A 24650-nucleotide genomic window follows, 5' to 3' on the forward strand; every position below is an offset into this window, starting at 1 on the left:
GACCAAAGTTGCAACAGGGGTGAAAAAACTAACATGATCATTTTTCACCCAACCATTGGAGCACACGCGCACACACACACACACACCCTGGTCACCTGATCAAAATTTGGACCCTTGGCAGCTGACTCATATCTATGACGGTCACAGAGTCCCGGGGTCATTTGATCCCCTTTTGCAACCTTCTGACAAGCCAATTCAACGGGGAAGAACCCGGATTCACTTCACAACCGTGTTACTAACTTAAGAACTGCAGTGATTCACTTAACAACTGTGGCAAGAAAGGTTGTAAGTTGAAAACTGCCTTACGGAGTTTAGGTTTTGAGCCTTTGATGTCTCCTTCCGTTCTTTGCTGATTTGCTAAATTCTGGGGTTCTTTGATAAAGTTGCTGGAGAGCAGGTGAGAGAGAAAGAGCCTGGGGGGGGGGGGAAATGCACCTGGGCTTGAACACCTGCAAAATCACCAGGGTCTCCAACATTCCCACGAACTGATCAAAAAACAAGAGGCCAGCTTGGCAAGATCCTGGTACTTCTTTGCCTCCTCCCCCCCAATTTCTTCAAAGTAACCCACAGGGGATTGGCCAGATCCCAGGACCCTCCCTCAGATGCACTGCCCCCACCTGTGAAATGGCCTGTTTCAAGAGTCAGGATTTATTTGTATCTCACTTTCTTATTGCAAATAATTCAAGGCGGTGAACATATCCAACACACCTTCCTTTTCCTATTATACCCCCCATAACAACACGCACCGTGAGGGGGATCGGGCAGAGAGGGGGACTGGGGCACAGAGAAACCCTCAGAGTGGATTTCCTGGTTGAGATAAACTTTAACCTCATTTTTCAATTTCTCGGAGGTTTTTTGTGCGTAAAATTGAACCAAAATGGGTGTTAAAATCTCTCTGCTTTTTTATATTAATGACTATCAACATCTAGCTGTCTTCATTAAGCAGCTCTGCATCGATTGTTCTTGTTTTTTTTTTTTTTGAACATATCTAAAGAATCTTTTTTTTAAAATTCTGAACATTTTGCCCAACCACTCTCAAGCTTTAGCTTTTCTGACACCAACAGCCCCAGCATATTAGCCTGGGCTTCCCATTCCAGTGTGTATCATTTTTATTTCCAGATCTTCCCTAAGACTTTAAGGGAGCCGTGCTGGCATTTAGTTCCGGGTTTAAACTGTCTTCGCCTCTTATGTAATTTTTATATAGTTTTTATGTTTTAATATTTCACTTGTACACCGTCCAGGCCCCTCGGTGAGAGATGAGCAGACTCTAAATTTAATAAATAATTCACACATAAATAGAATGTCTGTATTTTCTCCTTGTAGCCATTGTTTGCGATTGTGCCGCCAATATGTGGCAAAAAGAGCTCCTTTTAGCAGTGCTCTGGGTTGATTACATTGTTTTTGAAGTCCACCACGTGGGATCAACTACAGTGGGCTGCAGGTTCCTTTAAAGCAGTGTTTCTCAACCTTGACAATTTTAAGGCATGTGGACGCTGGCTGTGGAATTCTGGGAGTTGAAGTCCACGTGCCTTAAAATTGTCAAGGTTGAGAAACACTGTTTTAAAACCAAGATCTCCCGGCCACCTGGTTGATTTATTGCTCCTGGGATCCAAGGTCGCTCTTAAAATCAAAACAGCAGCATGCCTTCCCTTCTCCTTTAAGGGACAGCTTCCACCCCTGCACAGCCTCTTCCTTCGCCCACCTCCAGCCAGCACTCTCCTCCCAAGGGGCAGGTCTGGGGGGAGAACAGGGCAGGATGAGGAGCAGGAAGGGCTGTCACCATAGAGTACACAATAGCAGAGTTGGAAGGGACCTCGGAGGTCTTCTAGTCCAGCCCCCCGCTCACGCAGGAGACTCTCTACCACTCTGGACAAGTGGCTGTCCTTCAAAAGCCCCAGGGCTAGAGCAGCCACAACCTTGGGAAGCAAGATAGCCAATCGTTCTCACTGTCAGGAAAGTCCTCCTTAGTTTCAGGCTGGATCTTCCACCCTTTCTTTCTTGTCCTGCCCTGGGGGCCTTTGAGGAGGACCACGCCATGGGAAGGGCAGGGAAGGAGACCCTCTTCGTGGTCCGTTCCCATCAGAGGCTGGCACAGACCAAGAGGAAACTGGCGGCCACCGAGAGCGTCTGCGGTTTCCTGCAGCCAGAGCATCTGAAGTGGATGATGGAAGCAGGCAGGTCACCTGGAGCCCAGCACCTTGCCCGCCTCCTTCAGTTCTCTCCTCCAGGTGAGTCAGCACTGCGGATGGATTGGCAGGTCTTCCCACCAATCATCTTGACCGGGTTCAGGGGCCGCCTGGCCTTGCCTGGTAGGACATGTCCTCCACAAAGAGCAGGGGGGCTGTTGTGGGGGGCTGAAGTCTGGGTCTCGGGACTCTCCTGCCGTAGTCTGGACGACTACGGCTTCATTCCAGCCGCCGGCTTCATTCCAGCCCAGAGGCATTTTTCTATGGGTCGCATCCTCCATCCTCAGACAGCATCCCAATGGCTGAGGTTGTCTGTGCACAGGCAGTGTGGTGACCCAAACACCAGAGTGACCCTGCCTCCCAGTGGGGAGATCCACATGGGGTGGGAACCTCAACCCAAGCAACCCCCCCATGAAAGAAAGACAACATCCATCTTTTTGTATAACTATATTGGTTTAAGAAAATACAGAAATACTGCACAATTGCCATCAGATCAGCAAAGCAGGCCTTGGCAGACCCACCCAACAGCGCCCCAAATTAACAGCACCCCAAATTAAAAGGAGAGGCTTCTCCAAAGAGCTGCTCCCAGTGGTGCCCTTTCCCAGAAAGACGGAGAAAGAGCGAGCAAGCAGAGGACAAAGCCTTGGGTCCAGGTGGAGCACAGAAGAAACCCCCCCCCTCAATCAGCAAGCATCTGCACCAGGCAGGAGCAAGCAGTGGGCTGCTTTATGTTTGGTTGGTGCCCTCCCCTCCTCCCCTCCCCAGCCCCTCAATTTAAAGGCAGGCTGCTGTCCCCACGAAGGAGGCAGGGCGCCCCACAGCAGCCGTGGGTGCTCAAGCCTGCCAGCGTTCCTGAGGAAAGAGGCAGCGCTCAGAAGGGTGTCTCTCTGCGAGGGCAGAAGGGATGAATGGCAGGAGAAAGAGGAGGCTGCCCCAAAAGGGGGGCCGGGGAGACCCCCATGGGAGGCAAGAGCAGAAGTTGGAGAATTGCAGCTGCTTCCTACTCTGGAGAAAGAGAAAGAACCGTCTATTCTGGGCCAACTTTCTGGACAGGGGTGGGGTGGGGCTTCAGGCTTGCCCCCACCAGGCACATGGGACATACCTGGAAGGGGGGGCAGAGGCCATCCACGGGGCGCTCCAGCTCCTCCTCCTTCCCAGGAAGCCAAAGCAGCAACTGGCCAGTGGGAGACATTATCTGCCCTCCTTTTGTGAGACGCCAGGTCCCTCCCCACAAGAGGGTTCGCTTTTCCCAGCAAATTCTCAAGGGGGAAGGGCCCAGGACAGCCCCTCCAAAAGGATGGTGGGGGAGGGATCCCTCCAACGGATCCTCTGGGGCAGGAGGTGTCCAAGGGAGAGACGCTCTGGACTCCTGGGTCAGGAGGCCAGCCACCAATCAACAGCTGAGGAGCATCCGGCTGAAGGACATTACCTTAAGGGGGGGTTCTCAATCTGGGCAACTTTAAGAAGGGTGGACTTCAAGTCCCAGAATTCCCCAGCCGGCAGAGCTTTAAGCTAATGTTTCCATTCCCCTACAGGAGCTACCAAACGGGACTGCTGACCTCGGCTCCAAGCCCAGGAGAAGACCTGGACCTGTCCTCCTGCAGGAGCAGAGTGGGGCCCCTTTTGGAAAGCATAGCTGGCACCTCCCTCTCCCCCCCCCCCACGGCCAAAAGGCAGAGGCTCCGTCTCAAGCAGGAGCTGCAGGCCAAAGACCCGCCTCTCCCCCTGGACTGGATCCCCCAGCAGGGAACTGGGGGCCCTTTTCTCAAGTCATTCCTCGCCATTCTGGAGCCCTGGAAGGCTGTCTGGAGCCCAGGCGCTGTTCCTATGCCGGACACGGGGAGCCCACGTCTACATCCCCTGCCACGGCAAGGCACTCTAGACATGCCCAGGCACCGTGCGCCATTGGTAGGGTTGGGCGAGGGGCCGGGCGGAGAGATCAGCATTGCCACCGAAGCGAAGCGGGTCAAGAAGCATCTAAAGGCGCTTCTCTTCTCCCAAGGGAGGACGGGAAAGGCCACACTGGAAAACAAGGCACTTTCTAACTTTCTGGTAAACATTCCTTGAAGCAAAGAGTGGCTGTAAACTTAATTTCAGCCTAAAACTGTGGCGCAGGCCGTCACGTGGATCGGTTTGGACTGCGGGCCGGCTTTTTTGCAGGGAGAATTGAATTTTGTTAAAAAGCACAAAGTCATCCTGAATGGAACCAGAGATGACTTCTCTGAAACACCTGACTAAAATAAGGATAATTATTGAATTATTATGTTTTAAAGTGTTTTAATGCAGGTATTAAACAACCTGATTTGGGCTGGAGTGGACTGTATGTTTCTCAATCTTGGCAATTTTAAAATGGGTGGACTTCAACTCCCAGGATGCCGCAGTCGCCCATACTGGCTGGGGTATTCTGGGAGTTGAAGTCCATCCACCTTAAACTTGCCAGGGTTGAGAACCCTAGGTTCGATATGGGACATTCCCCATGTATCATTGCAAACCAAAATGGGTTCAGCATGAAAGTGTCCCTTCCATTTTCAAAATGTAAACAAAGGCCAACTCTTGGCTTGTAGTGTCTTCAAGAGAGTTGGACTCTTCCGCTCAAGTGCATGGATTGCCGGGGAGCAAGGCAAGGAGTTAACCATAGTTAGTTAGTGGTTAACACCCTCACAGGGAGATTTAAGTGCATTTAAAGAGTTTAACTCAGAGCAGTGTTTCTCAACCTCGTCAACTTTAAGATGGGTGGACTTCAACATGTTGGCTGGCTAGGGAATTCTGGGAGTTGAAGTCCACCCCTCTTAAAAGTTGATGAGGTTGACAAACACTGACCCAGGAGGAGAAAAACTTTGAAAGGTTTTTTTTTTTGGTTTTTCAAAAAGAAAGCTTTGGTATTCAAGGAAACACACACACCCGTATCCATAACGCCTATTTGCACGCTTTCCCGTACTAGAAGAAAAATATTAAAATTATAGTTCTTCTTTTCTTTTTGGCAGGACTCCTTTTAAAATTTTGTGATACAAAAAAGACCTTTCCCCCCTTCTTGAAAAAAACTCCTGAAGCATCTTCAGTGTGTGTGTATACATATATAGAGAAATTGTGTATAGATATGCAAATGTGTTTATAGAAAATTTTATAACATCAAAAGGAGAGGGACTTCAAGCAGGAAACATCGGACAACTACATGAGGCTACAATTGGATGGTTCCTATGGGGAGAGAAAGAGAGAATACAGAATTACAGAGTTGGAAGGGACCTCAGATGTCATCTAGTCCAACCCCCTGCTCAAGCAGGAGACCCTCTACCATTCCAGACAAATGGCTGTTCAATCTCTTCTTAAAAGCCTCCACTGACGGAGCAGCCCCATCTTCTGGAGGGAAGCCGTTGTACTGAGTCAGGGCTGATCCAGAACTGGGCCTTTCCCAAAATGCCAGGAAGCAAGACGTGGGAGACCCAGATGTGGCTGCTGGTCCAAAATGCTTATGGGGCAGGAACACATTGACCTCCCTGGCCCAGAAGAAAAACAGCTCCTCCCCCAACTAAGACTGTCTTTGTGTGCTCCAACCTCTCTCCAGCCCCATTTCGGCACCCAACATCTGCACAAGTTCCTGAATGCCAGGGAGGAACAGGGGAGACAATTATTAAACCATTTTTCAGAGTGCAAAATGTTTTCAGCTCAGGGGCACTTTGGACGATCACTTCCATTTGCTTGGGAGAACAGAGAGATGGGGGTCCGTGGACAGTGTGCTGGCTGCACAGACTGGCTCTGCCCACTGCACGCCCACGCATGCACAAACACACACACACACAAAGCTGTCCTCATGCCAAACCTCGACACAGGAGTGTCCAGCCCCAAGGAGCCGTCTGAACCCCCAGGTCATCATGCGAGGGGGCGAGACATGATACCCAAACTGTACCTCCCCTGTTCCAGCCACCTCCAAGAGGGTTCCACCAAAACAGAGGGCTGGATGGGAGCTCAGAGGTTTTCTAGTCCAACCCCTGTTCCAGCAGGAAACCTCATACCATTCCAGAGAAGGCATACAGCCCTGGGCACAAAGCCAACTGGGGTTGACTGTTCTCATGGGAACTCTGCAGACCCAGAATGCAACCTCTCAGGGTCCTCAGCCCCCCCCCCCCCCGTGGCACGCTGTTCAGGCTTTCCAAAATGCCCTGGCTGGTGAGCCCTGTGTGGCACAGGAGGTGCCAGGAGGCTCTGGGATGCCCACAGCCAACTCTCTGCCTGCCTGGAGGCATTTTAAAGCACAAAAACCTTGTCACGCACTCCCGGCAAGGGGAGGAGGGGGTGGCCGCTCGCAGAGGGAGGGCTCCCCCCACAAAGCCACCTCTTCCGGGCCAGGACGATGCCTGCCTGCGGGGGCGGCCCCTGGACTGACCTGGTGGCGTGGGCTAGAGCTGCCCAGGATGTAGGAATGGGGCAGGAGGCTCTCCCCGAGGCTGGTGCCCCCACTGCGGTAGCCGTGCGTGACGGTCAGGCTGGAGGAAGAGGAGGTGGTAGACACATTCGTGCCCCCAGATGACTTCTCTGCTGGCCGCCCACATGTGCCACACACCACCGAACGGGAACGCAGGTTGTACTCGCCCGGATCTCCGCTGCCGCAGCTCTGGAAGCAGAAGACAGACGATTAGAGGCAAAGCTTGGCACCATCCGGACCGGGACTCCCTCTGTGGCTGGAGATGTTAGGTTCATATCTGGGGGGTCCTTGGTGCCCTGTGAGCTTTGCTGGTTTTCTTGCAGACGTTTCATTACCCAACTAGGTAACTTCATCAGCACACTGAAGATGTCACCCAATTGCATAATGAAACGTCTGTAAGAAAACCACCAAGCCCAGAGAGCTGCAAGGACCCCACAGTTCAACCCCGAGCTACAAGCATTCTCTTCTATCCGATTTGTATCTTGCAAGGACACGATTCCTCTTGAAACTGGCTGGCTGTGGGGCTTAGAAACCTCAAACAGCCTGGTGTGGAAATTACATCTAATTATTCCAGAAATAAAGAATCAGACTGGAACTGAGGCTAAAGACATTTTTCTATTTAACGTGCTTGTTAAATTTACACACCTGTTAAATGCGCGAGCACCTTAACCAGTTGAATGCTAAACTGACTTTCCAACATTGTCTGAAGTGTCTAATACACACAAAGGAAATACTTCAATTATTCTGATTTCAGGTTTTGATTAAGAGATGTCTATTTCATATTTTTTAAGTACCCCGATACTTGGGAAGATTCCATTTTCTGATTCCAGAGATCCCCTAATATCATTTTCCTCTAGTCCAGTGGTGGCGAACCTATGGCACGGGTGCCAGAGGCAGCACTCAGAGCCCTCTCTGTGGGCACGCGCACCGTCGCCCTAGTCCTAGGCCTTCAGCTGGGTTCTATAAAACCTTTTCGCTTTAGGCCTCCGCCGCCATGTGCAAAAAAAAAAAAAAAAGGTTTGATCAGTCAATTTCAATTTCTCACGGGAAAAAAAAAGATCTTGCAAAGTTGGAATTGATTGATTGAACTTTTTAGTCCCACCCAGTCTGCCGTTACCACCGCAGCCACACCCATCCAATGGGCCAGATCCACCCAATGGGCCACACCCATCCAATGGGCCACGCCCACCCAGCACTCCACGATGCATAAGTGGGTTTTGGGTTGCAGTTTGGGCACTCGGTCTCTAAAAGGTTCACCATCACTGGTCTAGTCTCCAAACAAAGGGACAGGCACCCAGAGTTGATTGAGTCAGTGACACGGATGGCATATAAATTTAATAAAACAAACGATACATAAATAATTACTGGCTTTACTAAAATTCTTTGCAACCCAAGCAAAAAGAAGTATATAAATATTTCAATTTGTGCACCTGAGATTAATTAATTGTTAAAACTGAGGATTATTTCACATGTATGCTTGCTTTCACTGTCATTCTTTGCAGCTCAACCCACAACTAAAGCCATTTGCATTTTTAAAGACCGCTCCAACTGCTGCTGAGTCATGAGTCAACTCTACGAAGGAGCATGGCTGCAGCCATTATTCCTGCTCATTTTCAGTTGCCACATAGAACGGAGGGAGAGAGTTTGCCAGGTGCTTCACTAGTCAAAATAATCTTTTGTCCTGTGGGAACCAAGGTCAACGGCTGCTCCTGGGACTGCAGGCTGGGCGTTAGGTAAAAAGCCCGCCGAGAAGATGTATTGGGGAACGTAGTTACCTGCATAGCTTTAGGGGTGGGATTTCTTAACTTTGTATTGGGGAATTGTTAGTGTATCTTCAGACTTGGTTTCACTTTTGAGCTGCCGATACTTTGTAACTAATAAACATGTTCTTTGAGGAATTTGCAAGCCTTGGAATTCTGCTTTATTTTTCTCTGTCTGTTGGAACCATGACATCATGCTTGCTAACCCGGCCCCCGAGGAGCAAGCAGATGCCCCCCTCCCATCCCCCCAAACTCACATGGTGATGTTGGCCGTGGCTGCTGCCATCCTCATCCTCCTTTTTATCACCGTCATTCTCCATAACTGAGCGCACCAGCTTCCGCATGGCCACCTCCTGGAGAGAGGGAGGGAGGGAGAGAAAGAGGAAGAAATGGGAGGGCTGATACTGGGCCATCCCAGCGCAGCAGGATTTGGGGGGGCAGCAGCCGGGCCGGGAAGGAAGACAGGAAAGCAGGCGGGCAGGCAGGAAGAGCGCCTTGCGCCCAGGGCCATCCTTAGCGAAGCTCCAGGCCACAACGTGTGTTCCCCACACCAGGAGGGGAAAGCCCCTTCCGTGCTGGCACCAAGAAAAGTGCAAGGATGTATCCACTGACAGGTTAGTCCCTGGGGTCCCATGTGACGCCCCCTCCCCTTGCTTATTTGTTTTGACAGGCTTATGAATTGTTTCAGAATTAAAGGGGAATGAAAAAAGTCACAAAGGCATCATCCTGATTTCCAGAATTTATTTGGCGGGAAGGGGAATTTTTAGGAAAGAAAATTGGGGGGAGGGGGGCCTACATCCACCAGATGAGGAAAAGAGGCAACCAGGAGAGTAGCCCCCAGACATTTTACAATTATGCATCCATAATAGGCCATTTATTTTTGTGTAATTATAACTCCTCCTATATTTCTAACTGTTTTTCTATCTCTGTTTTTATTGTATTTGTAGGCCATCCTGGGATACTGTCGAGCCCCACGAGGCTGATCTGTTCGAGCAGGAGGGAAGCCGGGTGCTACTCGGTCGCCGCCCAGCCGCCCCTCGCCTGCTCTGCCGCCAATCAGCAGCCCTCGCCATTGCAGTCCTAAGACGCCTCGCGGGGCCGACATCTGCCGGCTGGGAGGGAGCCGCCGTTGCGCCTCCCGGGGCCGTCACCTGCCGGCTGGGAAGAGGCTGCCGTCGCTGGCTGGTGCCGGCGTGCGGACAGATCTCGGAGCTGGCTGGAACTGGGAGGCGCTGACATTCCGGCCGTTTCGCTGCTCATTTAGGACCGGATGTTGGCTTGAGGGGTGGGACAGGACTTATGAGGGTGGGGTGTGTGCGCGTAGCCCATACAAGGCACTGGGGGCATTTTACTCCCAGTGCTGACTTAATCATTGTACGGAGTGATTAAAACTGCCGTTTGTCTCCCGTTCCTGTTTGCCAGCTTTTCTTCGAGCACCAAAAGGACGACCTTGACAGATACTCTGGACAGCGTGATTAATTACGCAATACAGAGGTAGATTAATTAAATTAATTAAACAAATAAATAATGCTCTACCCCTTTGCCCACCCACCCCTGAGTGCCAGCCCCCTTACCTCCCCGCTGGAGGTGAGGAGGGCGGTGCGCAAGCTGTCGCCGGAGCCCCATGAGCTTTGGTTCTTCCAGACCATGTCCGTGGGGGGGTTATGGGACACCCCCGCGCCAGCAGCCCAGATCTTGCAGGAGGAGAAGGAAGAGAAGAGGTCAATCACCCTTGCAGAGCAGCTCCCTGCGGCTGGCACAGGCACCAGAGGGGTGGAGGGCTCCTCCTGTCCCCTCATGCCCCCTGCCGCTTCTCCCGACCCGGGACCCCAACCGTTCCTGCCCACCAAGCCCACCGCTGCTGCTCACCGTAACCAGCTGGCCGGCCTTCAAGGTGAATTTGGGAGGGAACCTGTAGCAAATGGGGGTGTCTTCTCCATTCTGGCGCTTGATCTGCCAGTTTCCCAGGGGCTGGTCCTAAGAAGGCACAAAAGAGGAGCCGTGGCAGGCATCTACGGGGGTTGGGTGGCCCAAGGGATGCCAGGCCAGCCAGGGGGCTGGGCTAGCCAAAAGGGAGGCAGTTCTGAGGTTTTCCTAAGCTGACCCCATTTCGCCTCCACCGATAACTGAGACTCGACCACTCTGCTCACCCGGAATCTGCATTTCTTCAGCATGTTTATGGAGATCTTCAAGCATGCAGGTCATAGTTGTTCCAAAGGGTTTGTTCAAAAGGCCACTGGACGTCTCCTCTTCCTTGAATGTGTTTTGCTTTTCATCCAAGAAGCTTCAGAACTGAAGAAGCTTCTTGAATGAGAAGTGAAATGTTTGTGAGGAAAAATGTTAAGAAAGTCCAGTTATCTTTTGAACAGCAGCTTTGGGACATTTTGGGGGAATCTATTACTCAAAGTTACAACTATTTTGTTCCAGGGAGAATGTCTCCAAAGACTATGAAGTTTCAGTCCCGAAGTACATGCATTTTAGGAGAGAAGTGCCTGCAGCTCTGTATTTGGGGGCTGAGCTTTGAAAACACTGCAAACAATTGCAGGAACATGTCAAAAGAATCATCACACACACACACACACACACACACACACACACACACACACACACACACACAATCTTAAAGTGAAATTGGAAGACTTTCTCCAGATTGGTCCCAATCTCAAAGAGCTGCAGCCAGCTCCTCCTCTAAGTTGTCCATCCCTGGCTTTGATGATTAGAAAAGAAATAGAAGATAGAAAAATGTTAAGTAAATGTTAAGTAATCAGGGAGTGAGAAATTAATTTACATCTGTACTTAATAACTCTTATAAGAGAAAATCTGAAGCGGCTTCTTTATGTTTTCTTTTTCTTTTTCTTCTGCACTCTTGTCCTTGTCTTTTTCTTCTTTTCCTCTTTTCTTTTCTCTTCTCTCTTTACTCTGTTAGTTCTTGCTGGTTTTTATCTTGCTTCTTCAAAACTTTAAGAAAGTTTTTATATAAAAAAGTTCTCCATCCCAGTGAGACTTCACTGGTGGGAGCCACAAAGCACAGCCAGCTCTCGGAAGCTGGGAAGGCAACCTGCATCCTGCCAGGTACTTCGGCTCTAGCAGAATCCAGCCATCACCGCTTACAATTGCAAACTCAAGGAAACCCTCAATGTGTTCAGAGGGAGGGAAGCCCTCTCCTTTCCCAGGTTTCTGATGGCTGGCCGGGGGGGGGGGGCTCCGCTCAAAAAGGGAGCAAGGAGGCCAGAACAAAACCTAAATTGTGGGGTCCTTGGTGCTCTCTGAGCTTGGTGGTTTTCTTGCAGATGTTTCATGACCCAACTAGGTAACATCACCAGAGCAAACACGTCCCCTATGGCAGGCAGCATCAGATAAGCAGACAAGCAAGCAGAAAACAATGTAGGAACCACCAAAGAGAACCCCCCCCTCCCCAGAATCACTGGCGGGGCAAACTACTGTTCATAAACACAGACCAAACCCCACTTCCTTCTAACACTGATGATGTTACCTAGCTGGGTCATAATGTCTGCCAGAAAACCACCAAGCTCAGAGAGCACCGAGGACCCCACAGTTCGAGACTGAGCTGCAGAGATTCTCTGCTATTAAAACCTAAGTTGGGCTATCTTCCATTTATCATGGAGTTGGGTGGCCCATACATTTAAATAAATAAGTAAAAAAGCTCAATCTTTAAACTAGAGTAGGATTTATTATTCCTAGCACAGCTGCCCTCCACTCTTACGCATCACTTCCCTTTTCTTTCCCATCGGATGTTTACGGGGCCACCTTAAAAAGAGGCTGCACAGGACCTTGGGTGAGTCCACTCTACAAAGATATGACTGCCTCTTCCAGCTCCATAGGTCACTGCTAGTAGAATCAGTTTATGCCCTCCAACCCACCGACTCCAGGTCTCAGACCCTCAACTTTAATAATAATAATACTAATAATAATAAAGTTGGAAGGGACCTTGGAGGTCATCTAGTCTGACCCCCTGCTCAGGCAGGAAACCCTATACCATTTCAGACAAATGGCTGTCCAGTCTCTTCTTAAAAACTTCCAGTGTTGGAGCATTCACCGCTTCTGGAGGCAGGTTGTTCCACTGATTAATTGTTCTAACTGTCAGGAAGTTTCTCTTTAGTTCCAGGTTGCTTCTCTCCTTGATTAGTTCAGAATCCAATTATATTTCATCTCTAGTTATCAACTATAGAAAACCCCATTTCTGCCTTCTCTGGATTCTGTCATACCATGAAGGGAAGGGGGTGAACAAAGGGGCTTTATGGCCCTCACTTCCGGGCCCTGCCTGAGTTGACACACGAACCAGTGATATCATTGGCTACAGCCAAGAAGCAAATGGGGTGTTTCAAGTGCAGAAGAGAAGGGCATCGAGCTGTAGAATACCGCTCCAAAGCCCCCCAGCACAACCCAGACAGATCCCCGATCACCAAATCCGGAAAGTCTTCAGCTAAGCCAAAAGAAACTGCCATGAGAATGATGGAAATTGTGGAACCCCCACTTCTGCTCATCAGGGGGAAAGAACTCCAGCCTATACCGCAGGGCCGGTGGACGCCTCAGATGACAGCTCAGAGGGCGAACCCCTGGTAAGTGGACGCATCGCACCCATCCTCAAGACAGTGACTATATTAATTCCCGCCATGACCGAAGCCGTGAAGGTGAAAGCCTTAATAGACTCTGGCTGCACCTGCTGCCTCATTAGCCCGACACTAGTGGGGAATCTGGGCATTCCGTCGAGGAGACTGGAACAACCAATCTCATTTGGCCAGTTAGATGGATCCATAGCAGGGGGGGTGCCCGCTACCCTAGCCACTCTACCAATACACCTCTCCCTGGGCAAACATGAGGAGGACATAACATTTGTGGTGACCCCAGGCATGGAATGCCCAATGATCCTAGGGATGGAATGGTTAAAAAAATGGAACCCCTGGGTAAATTGGAGGATGACAGAAATCAAATTCCCGAAGGGGGACCCTATGGACTTAAAACCCCAAGGGGGGCTACCAGAATCAAGAATAGAAAAAGCATCCATGGGAGAGGAAAAGGGACTAACAGAAATACCAGAGGAATACAGAGACCTTGCTGAAGTTTTCAGTGAGGAGAGGGCGGATGAGCTCCCCCCCACCAACCCACAGACTGTACCATTGAATTCAAGCCTGGGGCAAACCTCCCGAAGCCCAGATTATACTCCATGAGCCCAAAGGAGAAGGAGGAAATGGAAAGATTCATTAAAAAAAACCTAGAGAGAGGTTTCATTGAGCCAGCCAAGCCTAACGTGGCTGCCCCGGTCCTCTTTAGAGAGAAGAAGGATGGCTCTTTACGCTTATGTGTGGATTATAGGGCCCTGAATACTATCAGTGAAAGCAACCTATACTCTCTGCCCCTCATGAAAGACATGCTGTCACACCTCTCGAAAGGGAAAAAATTTTCTAAACTAGACCTAAGGGAAACTTACTATCGTGTGAGAATTAAGGAAGGGGACGAATGGAAGACCGCATTTAACTGCCCCATTGGGTGCTATCAATTCAAAGTCTTGCCATTAGGATTACAAGGGGGCCCTGCAGTCTTTATGCAATTAATCAATGACGTTCTAAGGGAGCACCTGTTTAAGGGGGTCCTTGTTTACTTGGACGACATTCTTATCTTTACTGAAACAAAAGCGGAACATGTCAACCTTGTCAGAGCGGTTTTAAAGAAACTGCGAGCCGCCCACCTGTATGCCAAACTCTCAAAATGCGAATTCCACCAGGAAAGGATAGACTACCTAGGCTATCGCATATCCCCCCAGGGCATTGAAATGGACCCAGAGAAGGTCAGAGCAGTATTAGATTGGGCACCACCCCGCACAAGAAAGCAACTACAAAGTTTCCTGGGCTTTGCAAACTTTTACCGCCAATTCACCCCCTCATTTGCCCAGATAGCCTTGCCCCTCACTAACTTACTAAAAACGAAGGGAGCATCCTCAGTAAAACCTAGCCAGCCACTAACATGGACAATGGAGTGCCAAGCAGTGTTTGAGAGACTAAAGAGAATTTTTTCTGCCGAACCAGTACTAAGGCACCCAGACATGGATAAGCCCTTCGTAATACAGGCGGATGCAAGTGATGTGGCAGTGGGGGCTGTTCTATTACAAGAAAACGATGATGGAGTATTGAAACCCTGTGCATATACATCCAAGAAACTCACGGAAACAGAACAGCGCTGGCCCGTATGGGAGAAGGAGGCATATGGGATACGTTGGGCATTACTCACGTGGCGACAGTTCCTGGAAGGCAACAAAATCCCCTTCCAGGTGTGGACTGATCACAAAAATTTGGAAGTCCTGAAAGCGCCCAGGAAACTCAATCCCAAACAAGCCTGCTGGTCCCAGCATTTTCACCAGTTCCAATTTAAGCTCAAACATTTACCAGGGAGAAAGAACTTCCTAGCAGATGCATGCCCCAATATAACAGCATGCGAGCCACAGACTCTAAACCAATGGTGGCAGAGTCACAACTGGCAGCACCAGTAACCACAAGAACCCAAGCTAAATTAAAACCACAACTGGACAGCCAAACTGGAATTGAATTCCGGAAAAGTTTGGAAACAGATGAATGGTTCCAGAAAAGCAAAAATGTGTGCACAATGAGAGACGGGTTGCCTTGGGTAGGGGAAAAGTTATATATACCAACAACCCAAAGAATCACATTCATGCAGCTTTGCCATGACACAAAATCAGCAGGGCATTTTGGATTTGTAAAAACTTTACATTTAATTTAATGGCAATTTTGGTGGCCATCCATAAAAAAGGACATAGAAAGCTACGTAGCCAGCTGCCCAAAGAGGTTGCACGGGAAATTGCCAGGACTATTACAAACAGTGGCAAATCCCTCAGCCCCCTAGAGGGAAATAGCCATGGATTTTATAGTGGAATTGCCAGAAAGCAATGGGAATACTGTTGTCTGGACGGTCACGGACTTGTTTTCCAAACAGGTGCACTTTATCCCTTGCCAAAAGATTCCCACCGCAAAAGCCTTAGCGAAACTTTTCGTCCAGCACATTTACAGATTGCATGGGGCACCCCAACGCATCATCTCTGATAGGGGAGTGCAATTTAGGTCTGCATTTTGGAAGGAATTTTTATCCCTCTTAGGGACCACTCAGGGACTGACATCTAGCCATCATCCACAAGGGGATGGACAAACAGAACGTTGTCATTCAGTACTTTAGCAATATTTAAGATGTTTTATTAATTTTCAGCAAACAAATTGGACGGACCTACTCCCTTTCGCAGAAGTTGCTTACAATAATGCAGTCCACTCCAGCACAGGTTACACTCCCTTTCAAATAGTCACCGGTCAAAGTTTCAACCCCATGCCAGAATTAACCCCACAGGAACTGGCAATCCCATCACTGAAAGAATGGATGGAACAATTACAAAACACCTGGCCAATAGTCAGAAAAGCACTAGATCAGTGGTTCTCAACCTGTGGGTCGGGACCCCATTTGGGGTCAAACGACCATTTCATGGGGGTCACCAAACAACGCAGTCCGCCATTTTCCCCCCCTTTTCCTTAGCTGTGCTACTCCCTTTTATTCTATTGGCTTTTGAAAGCCAATAGAATAGACTCTCTTGAATAGAGTCTAATTCTATTGGTTTTCAAAAGCCAATAGGAATTGTCCAGGCTGTCTCTGCCCTGCTGAGCCCGCCAAAAGTCCCATTCTGCAAACGGTGCTGCACCAATTGAGTAGTCCTTGATTTACGACTGGTTGAGTAGTCCTCGACTTACGACTGGTTGGGGGGTTGCGGCATTAAAAAGGTTGAGAACCACTGCACTAGATGAAGCCAGGCAGGCATACAAAGCACAAGCCGATAAAAAAAGGGTTGAGCCTACACCATTCATTATAGGAGAAATGGTGTACTTATCTACAAAATACCTCAAGTCCCTATAGCCCTGTAAAAAACTTGGACCAAAATATATGGGGCCTTTTCCAATTAAAAGAATCATAAACCCAGTAACAGTAGAATTAGAATTACCCAAAAATCTCAGGCAAATATGCCCAATTTTTCATTGCAGCTTGCTGAAAAGAGAGCGTCAGTCACCTTTACGGCCAAAAATCCCCCCCCACCTCCAATCATGGTGAGGGTGAACAACACTTCGAAATAAAGGAAATCCTTGACTCTAGGAGATATCATGGAGCAACTCAGTACCTAGTTGCCTGGAAACACCTCCCTGCCTCACAAAACGAGTGGGTCCATAAATGCCATGTCAGAGCCCCGAAGCTATTAAACAAGTTTCACACAGAATATCCTAACAAGCCTGACTAACTTTTACACCTGTTTTGTTTTCTTTCAGGTGGATCTGTCTTATTTTTGAGGGGGCAGGATGTCAGAATCCAATTATATTTCATCTCTAGTTATCAACTATAGAAAACCCCATTACTGCCTTCTCTGGATTCTGTCATACGATGAAGGGAAGGGGGTGAACAAAGGGGCTTTATGGCCCTCACTTCCTTCGGTACACTTCAAAGGAACTGTATGTGTATATCACCAAAAGGACTAACCATAACAATGGGGCTATTACTTTCATGTAGTTCTCTCTGAAGTCTCCATCCAGCAGGCAGTAAGGAAAAGGGGGTGGGAGTGTAATGCCTGAGACTGTCGCTGGAAGAAGGGGGTGATTGGGTTGGGCTACTGGGGAACCCCTTAAAACCTTGAATGGGAGAGCTTGGACTCCAAGTCCTGTCTAGAATGCCTGCAACCATTTTCTCTTAATAAAGGACACCTGTTGGAAGAACTATTCCAAGAGTTCTGTCTTCTTAAGATGCAAAGTGGGGTGGGTCCTTACAATTAGTTTCCATCCGTTGCTTCTTGTCATGCCTTCAGGCGCTTTGGAGAGCAGGTTATCCCCCCCAGATTTAGCAGTTTGCAAAAGCTGATCATGAGACACGGCAACGGTCATAAGGATGAAGCATGGCTGCATGAATGGTGCATCCTGGCCGAGGAAGTGGATATCTATCAGAATCGCAACCTGTACCACTCTGGGAAAGCGTGGAAATGGTCTCCACCGGAAATGAAGGGGGAGATAACCAAAGCCTTGGCTGCGCCGGTACACTCAACAGCCTACTTCAAATGTGGAAAGAAGGACATTGAGCTGTGGAGTGGTGCAGTAACACTCTGATCAAGAAAGACAACTGGCATTCTGTAGGGAAGCCAACCAAACCTGTAGGGAAGCCAACCAGCGCCCAAAAGACACGGCCCTGAGGAGCACTGAGGTCATGAAGTTCCGCCCAACTCCAAAACCCAGGGATGGAACTCCGACCCCACCAGAGGACGAACCAGGGATGCCAGAGAGTGACTACGACAACGACCCCCCTGTAAGTGGGCCGATCGCGCCAATAACCATGCCCTTAGAACTCTTAGTTCTGGGCAGAGAGGGGAAGGTGGCCCTAACCGCCCTCTTAGACTCAGGGCGCACTCGGTGTCTGGTCACTCAGCCCTAGTAGGAAGTTGGGTGTCCAGCTAAGAAAACTAAAAAAACCCATTGCATTCTGCCAACTTGATGGGTCCATTGCAGGAAGCTTCCCGGCTACTCTGGCCATGGAACCCCTGGGGCTAATCATGGGAAGCCACTCAGAGACTCACTTTCATCATGGCTCCTGGAATGGAGTGGTCTCTTGTCCTAGGGATGGCATGGCTGAAGAAATGGAATCCACTAGTAGGCTGGAGAATCGGACACTTAAAATTCCCCAAAGAGAAGAATCCCTTACCCAACAAGGGCTGCCTGTCAGGAAGAGAAGAAACCTGGGAAACAGCGGCCATTTTAGGCCCTGCAGACCACACCTAGAGATTATCGTGATTTGGCTGAGGTTTTCAGCAAAAGAAATTCGGATGAACTGCCCCTCCCACACTAACCCATAGGCTGCGCCATTGAAATCAACCCAGGGGCTAAGCTACTAAAGGTGTATTCAATGACCCCCCCCCAGGGAATTAACTGAACTACACTAGTTCATTTATAAAAATCTGGCCTGCGGATTCATCCAGTGGGCCAGAACCCAAGTGGCTGCAACCGTGCTGTTCAGAGAGAAGAAAGATGGGACTCTTCATCTCTGTGTGGACTATAGAGGTTTGAATGCAGTATGAGTGGAAAATGTGGACCCCTTGCCCCTCATGAAAGACATGCTGGCCCACCAATTAAAAGGAAAAGTATTTTACAGGCTAGACCTGCAAGAGGTGTACCACCGAGTTAGAATCAAGAATCGAGTTAGAATCAAGAATCAATATCTGGACAATATATTAATCTACACCAAAACGAAAGCCAAACACGTGAAATTGGTCAGGGCAATCCTGAACAAGCTCGGGGCAGCCAAACTCTGTGTGCAATTATCAAAGTACGAGCTGCATAAGGAGAAAATTGATTACCTGGGCTATCGGATCTCGCATGACGGAGTGGAAATGGATCTGGAAAAGGTATGCGCCATTCTGGGATGGGCAGCCCCTGCCCCCGAAAGCAACTACAAAGCTTTATGGGTTTTGCGAATTTCTACTAGCAATTCATCCCTTCCTTGGCCCCGATTGCCTTACCTATCACAAACCTATTAAAAACAAGACAGCCTCTAAAATGGAGTACGGAGTGCCAGGCGGCATTCGAAAAGTTAAAAGAGGCTTTTCGTGGCGGATCTTATATTAAAACATCCAGACCCAGAGAAGGGATTCGTAATTCAAGCTGATGTCAGCGATGTAGCAGTGGAAGTGGTGTTACTCCAAAAGAACGAGAAGGGCTAATTACAACTCTGCGCCTACACCTCCCAAAAATGATCAGAAACCGAACAACACTGGGTGGTCTGGGAGAAGGAAGCTTATGCGGTATACTGGGCCTTTCTCACCTGGAGGCATTTCCTGGAAGGGATCAAAATCCCTTTCCAGGTATGGATTAAACTTAGAAGCTCTCAAAATGCCTAGAAAGTTGTATCCCAAGCAAGCATCAGTTCAATTTTACTCTCCACTACTTGCCAGGAGGGAAGAATTTAGCTGATGCCTTATCTAGAATGTTGCAGTATAAGAGCACCAAAGCAGATGTAGTCACGCCGTTATTACCAGCACAGCAGCTACCAGCCACGGTGATTACAAGAGCACAGAAGAGAACCCCCATGCCACTAGACAGTGATGCCTTAACAGCATTCAAACAAGCTTTAGAGAAAGACGAGCGGTTCCTAATGCTATGCTGCATTAACAGAGGGACAGAATCAAGATCACGTGAAGTATTAATACCACTTTACAATGCCTTGGTAAGGCCACACTTGGAATACTGCATCCAGTTTTGGTCACCACGATGTAAAAAAGATGCTGAAACTCTAGAAAGAGTACAGAGAAGAGCAACAAATATAATTAGGGGACTGGAGGCTAAAACATATAAAAATTAGTTGCTGGAATTGGATATGTCTAGTTTAATGAAGAGAAGGACGAGGGGGGACATGATAGCAGTGTTCCAATATCTCAGGGGCTGCCACAAAGAAGAGGGAGTCAAGCTATTCTCCAAAGCGCCTGAAGGCAGGACAAGAAGCAATGGATGGAAACTAATCAAGGACAGAAGCAACTAAGGAGAAACTTCCTGACAGTTAGAACAATTAACCAGTGGAACAGCCTGCCTCCAGAAGCGGTGAATGCTCCAACACTGGAAGTTTTTAAGAAGAGACTGGACAGCCATTTGTCTGAAATGATATACGGTTTCCTACCTGAGCAGGGGGTTGGACTAGATGACCTCCAAGGTCCCTTCCAAGTTTATTATTATTGTTGTTGTTGCCGGAGAATGCGTGAAATATGGTCATTTGGGTCATAACCAACTTGTTCTTAAAACAGGTCCACTTCATCCCATGCCAGAAGATCCCAACTGCCAAGATTCTCACTAAAATGTTCCTCCAACATATCTACCGATTGCATGGAGCCCCCCAACTTATAATTTCAGATAGAGATGTCCAGTTTACCTCAAAATTCTGGAGGGCCTTTCTGGACCTATTGGGCACAGAACATGGCTTGAGTTCTAGTCACTATCCTCAAATGAATGGGAGGACAGAACAAACTCAGTTCTGGAGCAGCACCTTAGTTGCTTCATCAACTACCAGCAAGACTATTGGACTGATCTCTTGCCATTTGCTGAAGTAGCATATAACAATACTGTCCATTGCAGCACAGGATACGCCCCCTTTCAAGTAGCCACAGAACAAAGTGTTTATACCAATGCCTGATCTGTCGACCAATGAGCCCACCATCCCATCACTTAAGGCAGGGGTTTCTAACCGGGGATGCTAGACGATATTCCAGGGGGTGCGAAAATTTGGGTTTAGAAGTTTCAAAATTATAGTGTATATGCATAATTCGCTCCCGTTACTTTGAACTTTTTTGTAAGGGGTGTGAGAATATATCAGAAGCATTCTAGGGGTGCAGGGGATAGAAAAGATTGGGAATCACTGCCCTAAGAAATGGATGAACCAATTGCAAAACAATTGGCCAATAGTCAGAAAGGCTCTAGATGAAGCCAGGAACACCTATAAAACTTGAGCAGGTAAGAATAGAACCCAAACCTTTCCACACTGAGGACAGTTTACCTAGCTATAGGTTTTTGCAATCACTACAACCTTCTAAGAAATTAGGGCCCTTTCCCATCAAACACATCATAAATCCAGTCACTGCGGAACTGGAACTCCCCAACCGCTAAGGCAGATCCACCCTGTTTCATTGTAGCTTGCTGAAACCGGAAGTGACCTTGCCTGTAAGGCCAAAATCAGCATTTATATTGCAGCCCATTATGATAGAGGGTCAACAACATTTTGAAATCAAAGAAATCCTAAATTCACGTTGACACCAGGACCAAATGGTTTCCTCAGCCCCCTTTGGCCCAGGGGTTCTGGATCGGCAACCTGCCACGACCGGCACCCACCTCATTGGACTTGTTCCTCAGCCGGACAAATTTGCCCTCCAGATCCACCTCCTCCACGACCACACGGCCTCTGGTCCGGGCATGCTGGGAGAAACTGGTGTGGCTCTCGCTGTCCGCCAGCTTCCTTTTCTTGGTGGAGCTTTGGGCGGAAGAAGTGACACGGATGTGCGAGCTGCTCTTCTGGGAGGAGGGGCTGGGGGAGAGGCGCAACCTGGGGGAAAAAGAGAGGTGGGGGGCTGAGGCCACATGGATGCACCTGTGCTCCCCACAGCAAACAGGTTTCGTTCCAGGAGGGCTGCGCTGCCCACCCTCCATGCTAGGAGAAGCGCTCAAGCCAAAGTGATCTTTCTGCCTGAACGGTCTGCCCAACCTGTCCTAGGAGGGCCCCAAAATGGTCCCCCCTCTGCAGGGGATGGCAAACTTTGCCCAGGCCACCAGCCCCACCTCTCCTCCTCGCCTTCCAGCAATTTTCGATAGGCGTTGATCTCCATATCTAAGGCCAATTTGATGTCAAGCAGCTCTTGGTACTCGTCTAGCTGCTGCTGCATGCGGGCCCGCATCTCGGCCATCTCCCGCTCCTTATCTGCCAGGATGCGGCGGCTGGTCTCGTGCTCCCGTGCCAGAATGTCCTCCAGGTCCCGCACCTTCGCCTCCTTGGCCGCCAGCTGGGTGGGGAGGAAGGCAAGAGAGGAGTGGGTGCCTGGACAGAAAGCCAGGCGAGCAGACCCCATCTGGGAAGGATCAGTGGGGGCTTCACAGAGGGAGAGAGATCTGCAAGGTCATTAAGTGAATCATGTAGTCATTAAACGAATCAGGCTCCCCCCGTTAACTCTGCTTGTTGGAAGCCAGCTGGGAAGGTCCTTAATGGTGATCAAGTGATCCCAGATGCTGTAACCATTGTAAATCCAGACCGGTTGATCATGTGACTGAAGGGACAACGCAAGTGTGAGGACTGCTCTTAAGTCACTTTTTTTTTCAGTGCCACTGTAACATTGAACGGTCGCTATACTAATGGTTGTAAGTCAAGGACTACCTGTAAACCACCCAAAATCTTCAAAGGGAGACCCAGGAACAGGTACCACAAAGTGAGTTGAAGCACCTGGGCGGCGCTTCCTACTTGCAAAACAAAAGGTGAGATTTCCTCACCTGGAGACCAAACGGTGGTCGGAGCAGGTGGGAGACCAGCGGCTCCCTCCCCACCTCCACCCTCCCCCAGGAGACCCCTACCTGCTTCTGCAGCTGGCTGAGCTGGGCGGACAAGCTGTCAATGCGAATCCGGGTCTGCTGAAGCTCCTCGTGAGCCGCCCCTGCCATGCTGCTGTTCCTCTCGGCCGACTGCTTGGCATTTTCCAGCTGCAAAGATTAGAAATAGCATTCTGGAGATGGCAGAGTTTGGCTTATTTCAAAGTGGCCGGTCCTCAAGGCTGCCCTGGGCTGCTCTGCAGGGCAGGAGCGGGGTGCCCCTGTTCCCCAACCCAAGGAACCCCCCTTCAGGCAGCTTCCTTTCCCCAGGCTAGGAGCCTGACTTGGCAAGGCCCCGATCCTGCCCCAGCGCCCGCCGTCCTCTTAAACTTCAGGTGAGGAAGACCAGGTGGGATTATCTGACCTTGAGAATTTCTCAAGGGGGGGGGGCAGCAGAACAGCCCTTGACCAAAGTGTGCCAGCTTGGGGATGATGGGAGTGGGAGTCCACCCCCCAGGTGCGCTACCTTGGCCATGTAGGTCTTCTTCAGCTCGTCTTTGTAGAGATTGACCTGGGCTTCATGCTGGCTGCGGAGGTCTTGCAGCGCATCGGCCAGCCTGCTCTCAAAATCACGCTGCTGCCCACTGTCGATCTCCACCAGGCGCGTCTCGTGGCGGCGTTTGGTCTCCCGGAGCTCCTGCGGACAGCGGGGCAGCGGGTGAGCAGGGCATCCCAGGACTGGCAAGAAGGCACAACTCCCTCCAACCGTGACCTGCCCCCTCCAGCCCCAACCCACTGCCCCCGTGATCCAGCAGCCCCAGCTCCTCTGTGGGGAGATGTGGGGCGAAAAGGCCACCCAGTGCATGAATTGGGCTGACTGCCTGCCCCAAGGCAGGATGGCGAGTTCCGTCTCCCAGCCCATGGAGACCGACTATCTGTGGTTTAGGTTCTGGTGATTAGGATGGTTCTGTGGTTACTGAAATGGCGTGAAACGTGAAGCGTAAAGCTCGGGGGGGGGGTTGTATGTCACCGTCCTGAAAAAGTTGGAAGCTGCCACTTTTTTCTCTCTGTGTCTGTTTTCTAACTTTTGTTTTTTCTGTATTTTTATTTTACAATGAAACTTAATAATAAAATTTATTTTAGAAAAGGAAGGAATTTACTCTCTCTAGGGCCGATGGGTGGGTGTTTTATGGAGGGGGACCCAAACTCAAGGAGGAATTCCTGGCTATGAGAACTATGAAACAGCAGAGTCACTTTTCAAGCCAAGGCGGTGTCGGATTCCTACCCTAAAGGGGTTGGACTAGGTGACCTCTAAGGGACCCTTCTGCATTCTGGGACTCACCTCGCTGTAGATGTTCTTCTGGAAGTCCAGCTCCTCCTTCAGGGTCTGCAGCCTGTTCTCCACATCCACCCGCTGCAGCATTTCGTCCTGAAGCTGCTTCTTGACGTCGGCCAAGGCCACCTCCAACTGCAGGGGGACAAACAAGGGACCCCCTCACTGCACGGAAGGGGGAGCACATGGCCCCCGATCACCTGGCTGGCTGGGAGGGCCACGTGGCAGGAGGTGGCTCTGCTAAGGCTGTGTGACTGGGCTGGGCCCTCAACATCTGTCTCATGGACGTCTCTCTCTAGATCAGTGTTCTCAACCTTTTTAATGCCGTGACCCCCAACCGGTCGTAAGTCGAGGACTACTCAACCGGTCGTAAGTCGAGGACTACTCAACTGGTGCAGCACCATTTGCAGAATGGGACTTTTGGCGGCTCAGCAGGGCAGAGACAGCCTGGACAATTCCTATTGGCTTTTGAAAGCCAATAGAATTAGACTCTATTCAAGAGAGTCTATTCTATTGGCTTTCAAAAGCCAGTAGAATAAAATGGAGGAGCACAGCTAAGGAAAAGGGGGAAAAAAATGGCAGACTGCGTTGTTTGGCGACCCCCGTGAAATGGTTGTTCGACCCCAACTGCTCTAGATCCATCGGTGCCCAACTTGCCTACCATACCACCAGCTCCTCCATGCTCCCAGTGTGTGTGTGTGTGTGTGTGTGTGTATGTTATGGGAAGTATCTCCCATCAGCTTGCTCCAAAGAAGCCCGATCATCTTAAGGCACCTTTCTCCAAGTTAAGAGATGAAGTTTACGAGCCTTTGATGCTGATTTAGCTTCTCTCCCGCACAGCCTGCCGTCCTCTTAAAG

General features: G+C 49.6%; 1 protein-coding gene across 1 annotated transcript in view; it reads right to left on the reverse strand.

The window, feature by feature from the left end:
* Positions 1 to 2618: 2618 nt before the first annotated feature.
* LMNA (lamin A/C) overlaps positions 2619 to 24650 on the reverse strand; it is a 51051-nt gene continuing 29019 nt past the window's right edge. The window contains exons 3-12 of the mRNA XM_039368626.1: positions 23802 to 23927; positions 22986 to 23156; positions 22505 to 22630; positions 21722 to 21942; positions 21278 to 21488; positions 10236 to 10343; positions 9941 to 10060; positions 8624 to 8719; positions 6568 to 6795; positions 2619 to 5381 (exon numbers count right to left, since the gene is read on the reverse strand). Of these exons, the coding sequence (XP_039224560.1) occupies positions 5355 to 5381; positions 6568 to 6795; positions 8624 to 8719; positions 9941 to 10060; positions 10236 to 10343; positions 21278 to 21488; positions 21722 to 21942; positions 22505 to 22630; positions 22986 to 23156; positions 23802 to 23927 (1434 nt within the window). The 3' untranslated portion in view covers positions 2619 to 5354. The remainder of the gene's footprint in view (positions 5382 to 6567; positions 6796 to 8623; positions 8720 to 9940; positions 10061 to 10235; positions 10344 to 21277; positions 21489 to 21721; positions 21943 to 22504; positions 22631 to 22985; positions 23157 to 23801; positions 23928 to 24650) is intronic.

This window comes from Crotalus tigris, unplaced genomic scaffold, assembly GCF_016545835.1.
Source record: "Crotalus tigris isolate CLP2741 ecotype Arizona unplaced genomic scaffold, ASM1654583v1 scf7180000020888.614114, whole genome shotgun sequence".
NCBI lineage: Eukaryota > Metazoa > Chordata > Lepidosauria > Squamata > Viperidae > Crotalus > Crotalus tigris.